General features: G+C 38.6%; 1 protein-coding gene and 1 long non-coding RNA gene across 6 annotated transcripts in view; one reads left to right on the top strand and one right to left on the bottom strand.

The window, feature by feature from the left end:
- LOC140736753 (DBIRD complex subunit ZNF326-like) overlaps nucleotides 1-5,634 on the bottom strand; it is a 33,847-nt gene extending 28,213 nt beyond the window's left edge. For 2 of the 5 annotated variants that reach the window (XM_073062646.1, XM_073062649.1), the window contains exon 1: nucleotides 5,443-5,632. In XM_073062646.1, the coding sequence (XP_072918747.1) occupies nucleotides 5,443-5,548 (106 nt within the window). In that variant the 5' untranslated portion in view covers nucleotides 5,549-5,632. Of the gene's footprint in view, nucleotides 1-5,442 lie in introns of all 5 variants that reach the window. The other 3 variants (XM_073062648.1, XM_073062650.1, XM_073062647.1) reach the window with 2 other exon arrangements.
- Nucleotides 5,197-13,401, top strand: LOC140736755 (uncharacterized). Its single transcript, XR_012101001.1, has 3 exons — nucleotides 5,197-5,379; nucleotides 6,296-6,369; nucleotides 11,114-13,401. It is a non-coding gene; the product is annotated as an uncharacterized lncRNA (long non-coding RNA).

The following is a 13,401-nucleotide window of genomic DNA, read 5'->3' as shown; positions in this document are numbered from 1 at the left end:
GAAAAATAGTGATTATATTTCAGGGTGAATCCTTTCATCAGAACTAGAAGAGAAAGTTGCCAATAGGGTGTACTGGGCAGAAAGAGAAAAAAATCAGTTTTGTTTTTAGTGACATTGTTATTTTTCCCAGTTGTGACGAAGAATCTTCAGCCTCAAATAGTAATTCTGTTTCTCTTTCCACAGATGTTAATTGACTGCTAAGTATTGTTAACATTTTTTAAACATTTCAGATATCCAGCATCCATCGCTTCTTAAGCAGTTAGAATAGGATTATGCAGTAACACACAATCCCTTGACACTAGGCTGTTTTGAAAATGAACCTGTGGATGGTCTGTTTAGGATCTCGGTTTCATCATGTAACAAACACACAGTGACAAAGAATTTGAAGGAAGTCAGTATTCATCAACTTAAAATTGATCACAAAACAGAGTAATATAGAAGCTACACTTGCTTGCATGTTGACACTGAAAAATCAAAGCATTCATTTTCGAAGAAAATTCACCACTTACAACGAACACTAGATGGAGCTCAAGTGGTTGGAAAGTTATCAATTTAAAGACCCTGCTTAATGTTGAGGGTGCGTTCCTTGGAGGTGGTGTGCTATGTAAATCAGCGATGTGCATAGTCATTATAACATTACATAAATGGACATGTGTCTGATTTTTTTTAAAAAATCAAACCTGAGATATGATATTATTTTATGTACAGACAGTAATTCGTGAAGTAACAGACAGACAAATAGGCCTAGCCTGTACATCAGTGGAGCAGAGCAGCAACACACTGCAGTAGCAGCAGAGGGAAGTAGGTGGTGGTTGCATCTCAGAGGAGGGATCAGGCTGATGAAGCAGTTCTCAGTAGCAGGAAATCATAATGAGAATACCTCTCTTAGCCTTGTTGCTTCGCTCCTAGTCAGGGTCATTATCCATGAACTGGTCCATGATCTGTGCGATCATGGTGATGCTAGCGCTGAGGAATTTTGTGGTGAGATTTCTTGCTGGTGTTTCCTCTTCTCCATCCTTGTCCTCAGATTCACCCAGGATACGTTGCTCTGCCAGTTCTCGAAGCTCTTCGTTACTAAGGCATTCCATGAGAATGCAGTAACTCTTCAACATCGCCATCATTAACATCCTCTAATCCTGCTTCATTGGCCAGTTCAACAACATTTTGAATGACTGGTTATGCCTGAAACCCTAGGAGTTTCACATTTGTGCTAATATTTTTCCTAGACTTCTTAGATGTACTACCCTCACTGGAAGTTGCAGGCAGTTTTCCAGACATAATGAAAAAAATAGAATAAATTTGTGAGAGCAAGAATGTTCACACACACGGGGGAGGCAGAGCACGAACTAATACCTGATTGGCTGTGAGCCCCTCACTGCCAATGTAAAGCGCTCTCATTGGCTGGTTAAATATTTACTGTAATGGCAGCCACTCTTGAGAAGGCTTAAGTGTTGTTTAGAATGAATTTTTGTCACAGTTAAAATTTCAATAAAGAATTGAATAACCGTGTTGTAAAGAATCAGCGCCATGCGGGGTAGTATTATGTGGGGTCTGAGTATATTACAGTGTTCACTATTGAAACCAAATGCAACCACAGGACTTTTACTGATAATACTTTAAAAAAAGCTTAAAGTTGTTACCAGCACCTTTTTAGGTTATAACTTTCTGGGGAAAATCATTAACTGACATGAATTCTTACTAGTCCTGGAATTCAAGGCCGAAGTGAGTTTTTACTGGAGTTCTAAGCCATAAGTTACTCTTTAATAAACTGTCCCTTAAAATCTACGCACAGCTGTTTCACTTGAATATCAAAATAGAGATATTAATCGTGAAGACATTACAAACTTTCATACTTTATATAATGCTTAAAAAGTTATTGATGACTACTTTTGTTGTCTCTGGCTCAGATAATCCCTCAATATGATTGCTCAGGAAACTTGAACACCTAGACCAGGTGAAGGATCTTGAACCAATACGTCAACCGTCCACTTCCTTCCACAGATGCTGCCTGATTGCCAAGTTCCTCCAGCACTTTGTGTATCATTGCAGACTTCAGCATCCACATGTCTCTATGGTGAGATCATTGTTACCAAGCACTGGCAGGTTTTTCAAATTGACACTAGGAATTAAAAGGCTCAATTTTTAGCTCTTCATAGAAAGTTTTGAAGTCAGTGCCAATTGGTGATATTTTGCCACTCAATGTTTTAATGGTAGCTTCTTCCCCTCTGCCATCAGATTTCTTGAATGGTCCATAGCCCCATAAACACTACTTCACTATTCCTCTTTTTATTGTAAAATATGGTGACATTTTGTGTCTTACTTTGTACTGCTGCCACATAACAAATTTTAAGACATATGTCAATAATAAACTTGATTCTGATGATAGGTTGTCTTACTCTTCCAATCAAATTACCAAACATAAACGCAGCCCACAATGTTGCCTGACCTGCTGAGTTCTTCCAACATTTTTTTGTGTGTTACTGCATCTGCAGAACCTCATGTTCAAATTGGAAAAAAAGGATCCAAGCTCTCCTAAGGAGCCAAGCTGGAAAAAATATGACTTTCAGACAAAGGAGTAGCAATTACTAACAAACTGCTTGATCAAAGGAGGAAAAATATCTTTACCAAGAGGGAAGGAGCAAGACAAGATTTTGGGAGTTCAAAAACAGCAGATTTTGCTGATAAGAAGCACAAGAACCCAGGAATATGGTGAAGCAAGATAAAATCATGATGGGGCTGCTCTTTTGCATGCAAAAGTTACCTTCTTCCAGTTATTTGGCCTTTGCTGTAGGTACAATAGCAATACATTATAACCTAAGAAACATTAAACCAAATCTAACAGCATTGCCTCATAAAATGTAAAGTTAAGTATAGCTTTGAAAAGTGATAACCAGTTTAAATTACCAATTACATTAAATTACAAAACATTTTAATTTCAAAAGTATTTGTTTCTGAAATTGTAAGCAACTGGAAATAGTCAGAGCCCTACAGCACAGAAACAGGCCCGTCAGCCCATCCAGTCCATGTTTAACTGTTATTTGCCTATTCCCATTGACCCACATCTGGACCACAGCCCTCCATACCTTCCTATTTATATACATATTCAAACCTCTCAACCACTTATGCTGGCAGCTTGTTTTACACTGTCACCACCCTGAGTAAAGATGTTCCCGCTCAAGTTCCTCCTACAACTTTCACCTTTCACTTTTAACTTATGATCTCTAGTTCTAGTCTCAACTAATTTCATTGTATAAAGTATGTTTCTCCTCAATACTGTATACCTCTATCATGTCTCCTCTCATTCTCATAAACTCCTGAGAAAAAAGTACTAAATCATTCAACATATCCCTGTAACTCAGATCCTCAAGTCCTTGCAACATCCTTGTAAATTCCCTCTGCATTCTTTTAATCTTATAAAGATCTTTCCTGTAGGTAGGTGAGCAGAACTGCACAGAATATTTCAAATCTGGCCCCATCAACATATTTTACAACTCCTATACAACATCCCAACTCCTAAACCCGCTGCTCTGATTTATGAAGGCCAATGTGCCAAAGCCCTCTTTATGACCCTGTGATGCCACATTCAAGGAATGATGGATCTAAATTCCAAGGTACATCTGTTCTATCACTCCTCAGTGCCTGACCGTTCACTGTGTGTGTCCTCCCAAAGTGCAACACCTCACACTTGGCTGCACTAAACATAGACATTTACAACCCATTACAGGCCCTTCAGCCCACAATGTTGTGCTAACCATGTAACTTACTTTAGAGACTGACTAGAATTTCCCTAGCACAGTGCCCTCTATCTTTCTAAGTTCCATGTATCCACCTAAGAGACTTTTAAAAGACCCTACTGTATCCGCTTCCACCACCATTGGCAGTGCATTCCACACACCCACCACTGTGTGAAAAAACTCTCATCTGACATCCCCTCAGTAACTATTTCCTTAAAACCATGCCCCCTTGTGTTAGCCATTCAGCCCTGGGGAAAAGCCTCTGGCTATCCACTCCATCAATTCTGCCATTTTCCCTAGCTGGTTCAGATTATGCTGCCAGCTTTAACAGCCTATTTGCTGTCCACTACACCCCCAACCTTGGTGTCATCTGAGAATTTGCTAATCCAGTTTACCACATTATCTTCTAAATCATTAACATAGATTTCAAACAATAAACCCAACAGTGATATCTGCAGCACATCATTAGTCACAGGCAGAGGCAACTATCCAGTACTACTCTCTGGCTTCTCCTGCTAAACCTACGTTGAATCTAATTTACTTTTTCATCCTGAATGCCAAGTGACTGAACCTTCAGGATCAGCCTCCCATGTGGGATGTAGACAACGATGACTGCCTTACCTTCATCAACTTTCCTAGTATCATCATGGAGAAAAATTTTTATGAAATCAGTTAGATAGGACCTACCACGCACAATGCCACATTGTACAAATACATCTTTTCCCAAACACTGAATCTAAACGCAACTGTAATAAAAGCAAACAAAACCAGCACCACCAGCTGCTCAATGCTGACTGGAGGATGCACTCTCATTATAGCCACCTATTTCCCTATTACAAAGTTAATTGGCTATTCAGACATTCCAAGTGTAGGTGGGTGATAGAAGAATCAAAGTGGAGCGTGAAAGACTGTATAGTCTTGATACGCCAAATAGTCTCATTGTGTTGTGAGAAATTGAGGGCCAACAATTCATATTTCCAAATCGAAAGGTATGTTTGAACATTTAGAGGCAGGTTAATAGCTAAATTGTGACAAACGTTGATACTGGGAACACAATTCTATACCTTTACGCCCCACTTAAATTCAACAATGTTTTAAGTATTTTATCCGATACTTCCCCTTAACAAGAACTGTTTAACAAAGCAACAAAGGAGAGAGAGAGATAGAAAAAAAGCAATCACATGAGGCCGGTGGTTCCATTGCACGCATTTAATGTAATTTGGGGCAGCTGCAGACTGAATTCTTCATGGGAAATTTATTTTCCCTCTAGATACATGTAAGCAGGCACCGAATGAGAAAACAAGCCTCTGCCGGAGGGGATGGTGTGCGCTGAGATAGAATCGTTTTGTTAAGATACAAGCCGAAGGGAGGAAGAGCCGGTACGGGATTTTCACCTCGTAACCAATCGCCTGGACGGGGGGGGGGGGGGGGGGGGGGAATGAGAGGCCGACGGCCATTTTAAAGCAGGAGGGCGGCCCCGCCCGGCCAGATGGAGGGGGGGTCGATCGTCCATCGCAACTGCTTGGCCCACTCACACCCACATGGAGCGGGGCGAGGTGGAGGCCAGTCGCCCGCAGTGGAGAAGGCGGCCCCGGGTCCCCGTGGCACCACGCGGCCTAGTGCTCAGAAAAGAAAATGGAGGAAGGTGACGAGACGGCCGCCGTGCCTCGTCTCCCCGTCTTTTTCCCCCTCCCCGTGCCTACTTTACCTCGCAGCCCGTCCGAATCGGTGGAGCTCCAACCCCGGTTCGAGCCTCTCATGCCGTCGTTGTCGCTCATACCCCAGTTGCGGTTGCTGCCTCTTAGGCCGTCCATGGCTGGCTGGCTGTCTGTCTGTCGTCGCTGCTGCTGCGGCTCGATGACTGGCGCCTCCCTCCGTGGTCCAGCACGCTAATCGTTCCGTCGCACGGCGAGGGGCCGGCTTTCAGAGGCTGGCCACCACCTCCCGGAGCCCAGAGATTTCATCAAAATACCTTACTAATTTATTTGTGTGTGTGTGAAAGCTTCTGCTATCTTACAGAGTCCGGTGGGGAAATCTTTTTAATATGTCACCCCAGTCAGCTACATGAACGGCAATGGTACCACTGTACAAAACAACACACAAAATGCGTTAATGCTACTGAATATATTGATCAAATGACATTAAGAATTTAGGGAAATTTGCTTTTTCTATATGATTAAAGTTTTTTTTTCAAAAAATATGCACTGCCCAATTGGTTCCACACCCCATGCCCTGAAAGCTATTTCTTGTCTGAATGTTTTGAAATTGAATATTCAGTCTGCATTTACTACCCTATTTTATTCAAAGTAAAACACTTTAAAATAATTAATTTCCTTTGTTGTATCGACGATTATCCAGTGAAATCTAATTTTTTTTCAGCTGGTGACAAAGGAATGAAAGTTAAGATTGCACCACTTTGTATATTTCAGCAAGCACATTGTATTTTATTTGAGTCGGGGTAAAAGTCATCTTTACCCGTCAAATAATACAACTTTCCAAAATAAATAATTTTCACTGAGGTAACAACTACTAATTTTTGATCCAAATGTTTCTCTGGCTAGAATGTACTCTAATGCTCCAAGCTGGACCAGAGCAACATCCCATGCACCATGAATCGACATGCCATGCTACACAGGTACTTGCGCTATATTATAATTTTTCTGTGACTGCATGTTTTGCGCTTTCGTAACTATATGTGCTGTATGCATTATGTGTTGTGTTGTGGTGGTATCGTTTTTGCACCTTGGCCCTGAAGGTACAGTTTCGTTTGGCCATATGTATGGCAATTGTGAATGACAATTAAACTTGTAATTGGGACATTATATATTGTTAAGAGCACTATACAAATACATCGTTGTTAAAGGTTATGAAAAACATGATATTCTTAGGAAATCTTGTGAGGATAAGGTCTTACGGGGATAAGAATGACTCGCGTCACCAATCCTAAATTGTAGGTTCTCACAGGCTCTATCACAGGTAGCGTAGGGATCCCATTTTACAAGATGGGTGTGGTTTTGAAGGTAGCGTTCTCCTGCCATTTAATTGCTTATAAAAATAGCATGTTTACTGCTATATGGTGTGTTCTATGCACCCAATCCTTCCTTCATAATATGAAACTGAGGGATAGGTTAATGATGTTCCAAGATAATGTTTTGTCATAATTTATATCCACTTGTGAGATCTTAACAGTCCCAAGAGTCTGCAGATGAATCTGAAGCAACAAACAACCTGACGGAGGACCGCAGCGTGTCAGATAGCATCAGTGTTGGGAAAGAAATTGTTGACATTTCATATTGGAAATCTTGCTTCTGGACTTAGGAGCACATCTCACCAGTGACGTGGCCCTGCCAAGAACCTTTAGTACTCCAGAGCATCAGCCTACATTTTTTTACTCGTTTGTAATCACAAACGCCTGAAATCACAATTTGTAGTTTTTTAGTGAGGAAACCGTCAAATGAGCTACATTGACTACAACTGTTTAAACAGAATGCAGAAGACTGAATTCAAACTAAGTATTAAGAAATTTATTCACATGGCCTTCTATTTTGCTGCAACTCAGAAAATATATTTCTTTCAAGGCAGTCAGCCTAATGGGCCACTGCTGATATGTAAAAATAACTAGCACATTTAAGTAGAATCTACATCATTCATATTTTTAAAGTACATGCTGAATACTAGAAACAAAGAGAGGCAATTTACAGAATTTGCTTTTACACCCAAGTGTTTTGTCTGTGTTGTTACATTATTTTTCTTATATTAAATAAGCCTCAGAATATGTCAGCAAATCCAGTAAGTGGTGTCAAAAATGTATTTATAATTATAAACTGCTATTAGTGTAGCAATCTCAATTTAGAATAACAAACACTGAGCTGAACTGAATATACCTGGACTCTTTCGATTTTGTGTTTTGTATTCTGTTTTTCTTTTTTTTTGCTGCTTGCATGTGGGGGAGGGATTGATGGATCGATGCTTTTCTTTAAACAGGTTCCATGGTTCTCTTTGTTTCGTGGCTGCTTGTGGGGTAGACAAATCTCAGGTTTGAATACTGCAATCTTGAAAATACACAAAGGAATTAGTCAATATTTATTCCATGCATTCCTAGTCCATCTAAAATTTTTGATGACATTAACAACCACAAATTTAGATTATATGTTATTGTAATTTCAAAGGTTATATGAATTTTTAAATATGCTGAAGCAAATTTCAATGTAAACTGTTGTAATGTTTGCAATATTTTTCTCAATGTTTACATTATGAATGTCTAAAGATAAACAGTGCAAACATCTTGGATACAAACATTTATTCATGTCCTATTTTAAGAAAAAATGGCTTGCCTTTATTCCTGAGCCATAGGGCAATAATATTACAATTATCTCATTATGCAGTACAGTAATCACAACTTCACTAAATATCCACTAAATGAAAGAAGGTGGACAAATTAACCAGGAGCAGCACTTCAAGCTGTAACATAGCCTTGTTCAAAGTTCCATAGATCGCATTTTAATCATGCACTCAAATAGAATTATTTATAAACTGCTATTGGTGTAATTATTCCAATTTAACCAGAATTGTAAAAGTGGGGCCTTGTGCTTTAAGGAGATTTTATCAAATGAAATCTCCCTCCCTAAATTTTCCTAAGAGATCAGAACCATAAATGAAACTGCTATTTTCGTAATTTTTTTTAGCTCATACACTGGAAAGCTCTCCCAGAATCAGATTATTTTAAATCGTAATTGAGAAAGGGCAGTATCACCACTTAACAGAACAGTTTACACAGACAGTTCTTGGAATCACAATCTGGCATGAATTGATATTTTGTAAAATCACACTCAGTATTAATCGTGCTGAAAACCACTTGATCATTTGCAAGATTACTGGCTGAAAATCGACATGGCACAGCATTTTGTGGTGAATTAACGCTGGCTCTGGTGGCAGTAGTATTATTGTAGTGGCTTATTAACTGAGTCTATAGATGGCATTAGTTGATACCTCAGACCTTAGTCAATTTGAACTAGGCTTGTCTATTTGGATGCAGAACAGATCTGAATTTCTTTAGAAAAATTGAGCAACAGAATTGGAGAAAAGTTCTCTAAATAACAAAAAATTGTTGTATAAATAACACATTTCTTACATGAACAAAGCTGAATAATTATAAATGAGATTTGACAAAACCTAGTAATTAACTTTAACAAAAAGAATGTAAGAGTCCTGGAAATCTACATTTTGTTGGCAGAATCTCAGATGGTGATGAGAAGGCATACAGGAGCGAGACAGATTAACTAGTTGAGTGGTGTCGCAGCAACAATCTTGCACTCAGTCAGTAGGACCAAAGAAATGATTGTGGACTTCAGAAGGGGTAAGACGAGGGAACACACACCTGTCCTCATAGGGGGATCAGAAGTGGAAAGAGTGAGCAGCCTCAAGTTCCTGGGTGTCAATATTTCTGAGGGTCTATCCCAACGTATTGATGCAGTTATGAAGAAGGCATGACTGCAGCTATATTTCATTAAGAGTTTGAGGAGTTATGGTATGTCACCAAAAACACTCACAAATTTCTACAGATGTACCATGAAGTGCATTCTAACTGGCTTCATCACCATCTGGTATGGGGAGGGGGCATTGCAGCAGATTGAATTAAGCTGCAGAAACTTGTAAACTCAGTCAGCTCCTGGACATCTTCAAGAAGTGATGCCCCAAAAAGATGTCATCCATCATTAAGGACTCCCATCACCCAGAACATGCCCTATTCTCATTGCTACCATCAGGGAGGAGTTACAAGAGCCTGAAGGCACGCAGTCAACGATTCAGGAACAGCTTCTTCCCCTCTTGCTGTCAGGTTTCTGAATGGACTTTGAACCCATAAATATGCCTCACTACTTTTTTGCACTATTTATTTACCTTTGTAATTATATATATATATATATATCTTACTGTAATTCAGTTATTGTTACATATTGCAATATACTGCTGCCACATAACAAAAAATTTCATGATATATGTCAGAGATATTAAAACTAATTCTGAAAAGCACAGCAAAGTTGCAGAAAAGTGATCTCAACAAAAAGTTACTGGAACAAACGAGATTTTTAAAAACCTAGGTATTTCTTTCTTTGATACAAAAGAATTAATGCAAAATAAAATAGAAGTTTTTTTAACATTATGAACCGTCTTGAAAGGTAAGTAAGTGGAAAAAAAATTCAATGGATTGACAATTTGACACATGGGGTTTTGTAAAGTTAAAGAAATATTTTCATGATGAAGTAATGTAAGATGTTTTAACATAATTTAATATGTTGTTAATAAAAAGAGAATTTTATCTATATATCTGGAGGAAGATTTCAGCAATACAAAAGAAAAATAGGTAACTCAAATTTTTGCAGAGAAAAATGGTTTCACTAAGCACTGTATGGTTAAAATATGTGCTACTACATTGGTTGATCACATAATGTAAAATCAAGGATCAACTTTATTTGCCATACATATTTATCTGTATTAAGAATTTGCTGCGGTGTGTTGGCACCGCATGTAGCAAAAAATAACAATGTTCAACAATTATAAAGAGTTACATAAAAAAATAAACTTATAAGTATGGATATGGAATATAATGTGTGTATAGTAGTCTGGAAGTCAAGGCCTGTTATCGGAGCCAAGTCTATGAACCTCTGTGAGTCCACTGGGGAGGCCAAAGCCCAAGTTCGTGTTTGTTGGAAGCCTCTCCAGGCGCTTAAGGACTGTGTATGTGCACGGTATTGGAAGGGAGGAACGGAACTTGGTTTTTGCTGTTGATGTTTTGTTGCTTGATGCGTTCTGTGTTGTTCTGCCATGCATTGTGGGCATGCTATGTTTGCATTGGAATGTGTGGTGACACTTGCGGGGTGCCCCCAGCACACTTAACACAAACAACACATTTCACTGTGTTTCAATGTACACATGACAAATAAATTTGAATCTTGGATAAATAGATAAATACCAGCATACAGTATATTTACAATTTTTAGCGGCATTATAAAAAGTGATTTAAAGTGTTTACAGTGTAGTGATTCGGGTAATAGAGGAAAGTGAGGAAAGGCTAACTGTAATGGTTGATCAGATTAACAGCCCAGGGAGAGGATACTTTTAAAATAGTGTTCAGATTTTGTTTTAATAGCCCTATAGCGCTTTTCAGATGGGAACTTTAGGAAAAGGTTGTTTGTTGAGTGGGTAGTGTCCGCAGTGTCCTAGACACGTACAGGTCCTGCAGTGCTTGTAGACAGCAGCCAAATACTTTTTCTGCTGACCTGACAGCTTGCTGTAGTTTTTATATATTGTGAGACACCACTGCACCAAACCAAACCAGGGTGATGTGAAGATATATTATCTTGTGCTTCATTTTCTTACAGGCATTCACAGTAGAACAGAGTCTCTTCCACAATCTCCATCGGCACAAGTGCACCACAAGGCTGTGTGCTTAGTCTCCTGCTCTACTTGCATTATGCGTATGACTGTGAAGTTGAACAGTTTCAATGCCATATTTAAGTTTGCTGACAACACTGACACAGGCCAAATCAAAAGTGATAACAAATCAGCATACAGGAGGGAGACTGAAAATCTGGCTGATGATGCCACAACAACCACTCATTCAATGTCAGCAAGACCAAGGAGATGATTGTTGACTTCAGAAGGAGGAAACTAGAGGTCCATGAGCTGGTCCTTATAGGGAGATTAGAGGTTATGAGAGTCAGCAGCTTAAAATTCTTCAGTACTATCCTTCAGAGGATATGTCCTGGCTAAAGCATGTAAGAGCCATTGTGAAGAAAGCATGGCAGTGCCTCGACTTCTTTAGAAGTTTGCGAAGTTTCAGCTTGACATCTAAAACTTTGACAAACTTTCACAGATGTGTAGTGGAGAGTATATTGGCTGGTTGCATCACAGCCAGGTATGGAAACACCAATGTCCTTGAACAGAAAACCCTACACAAAGTAACGGATGTGGCCCAGTCCATCATGGGAAAAGCCCTCCTCAGCATTGAGTATGACTACACAGAATGCTGTCACAGGAAAGCAACATGAATCATCAAGGACCCCCACCATGCTCTCTTCTCACTGCTGCCATCAGGAAGAAGGTACAGGAGCCTCAGAACCCACAGCACCAGGTTCAGGAACAGTTATTACCCCTCATCCATGAGAGTCTTGAACCAGTGGTGATAACTGAACCACTGTTCATCACTGAACTGTCCCCACAACCTATGGACTCACTTTCAAGGACTCTTCATCTTATGTTCTCGATATTTATTGCTCATTTATTAATTATTATTTTTCTTTTGTGTTTGTTTTCTTTTGCATATTTGCTGTTTGACCGTCCTGTTGGGTGCAGTCTTTCATAGATTCTATTGTAAATGCCCACATGAAAAAGAACCTCAGGGTTGAATATGTTGACATATATGTATAGTACTTTGATGATAAAATTTACTTTGATCTTTGAACTTTGAAAAACTGAAAACTATTATGTATTTTCACAGGCACTAAAGATTTCACAGTTTGTCTTACATGAGATTTTCTTCTCTATGTACAATTAGCTTGCCAACTCCAGCTAAACCAGCTCTTTAGAATCGACTTATCGCATAAAATTCCATTCTCTCCATTTTGTGGCAAGCCTTAGGTCTGTACTTTGGGATAATGCCCTAAATCAGCCTTTCTCAACCTTTTTGCCCTGGAGGAACCCTTGAAATAATTTTCAGGTCTCGGGGAACTGCTGCATAAAAATTATATCTACAGCTCGCAGTACGTTAGAGTGATCAGTAAGTTGTAGATATAATGATCCAAAAATATTTGTCCGCTCTTGAGCAGAGAATGAATTTATAACCAACCTTTTTTTGAAAAAAAGGTAGCTAAGCTTGGCTTACATTTATTTATTTATTAAATTTTTAGAAAATTACAAAGAATAAATGTAATGATAAAATAGTAAGAGAGAGAAAAAATAATATTGACCCTCCCCCTCCCCTTAACCCTTGTCTAAACCCTTGTCTTACATTTCTTAAAACTAATCTCTTTCTTTCTCTTTCAAAAATTTTAAAAATTCATAAGGAAAACAAAATAAGTTTCTGCTAAATAACTCATAAGTCAAAATAGGATTTAATTTTTCTAAAGGTAGGCTCAGTAGATTTAATTTAACTAAAAGTTGTAAATTGATTTTAATTAATGCTATTTACAACATGAAAATTTATTGACAATGTTGAACTGTGAAGTTACTAAAAACCACAGTTCTTCCAAGACAGATTATTTGTTTCCAGATTGAAGACAGAACATTAAATATATCTTGGCCTTTGCTTGTTTCATGCAGCTCTTTGCAACAGAAAAAGTTTTATTGAATTTCACCATCATTTACAAATCTTACAAATGCTATATGACATTTATTGGTGAAATCTGTTGAATCGTCAACCTAGATAGAGAGGCTGTTATTGTTTTCAGCTTATCACACAAAACCTCTTCAGCATGATGTGACATGTCATCAATACATCAATTTATTGTACTGTTTGAGAGTGAAACCTTTTAAATTTCATGTACTGCATCTTGTCCTTGCATTTTACCTACTATAATTTTACCTGCTGATGTTATTAGGTTCTAACCAACTGTGTGACTTTTCCTTTTCTGGGTAATAAGTTCTGCTACTAAATAAATTGCTTCCTGAA

This window comes from Hemitrygon akajei, chromosome 12, assembly GCF_048418815.1.
Source record: "Hemitrygon akajei chromosome 12, sHemAka1.3, whole genome shotgun sequence".
In the NCBI taxonomy this organism is placed as follows: domain Eukaryota; kingdom Metazoa; phylum Chordata; class Chondrichthyes; order Myliobatiformes; family Dasyatidae; genus Hemitrygon; species Hemitrygon akajei.
Note: the sequence above shows the minus strand (reverse complement) of the source record. Positions and strands in the feature narration are given on the sequence as shown.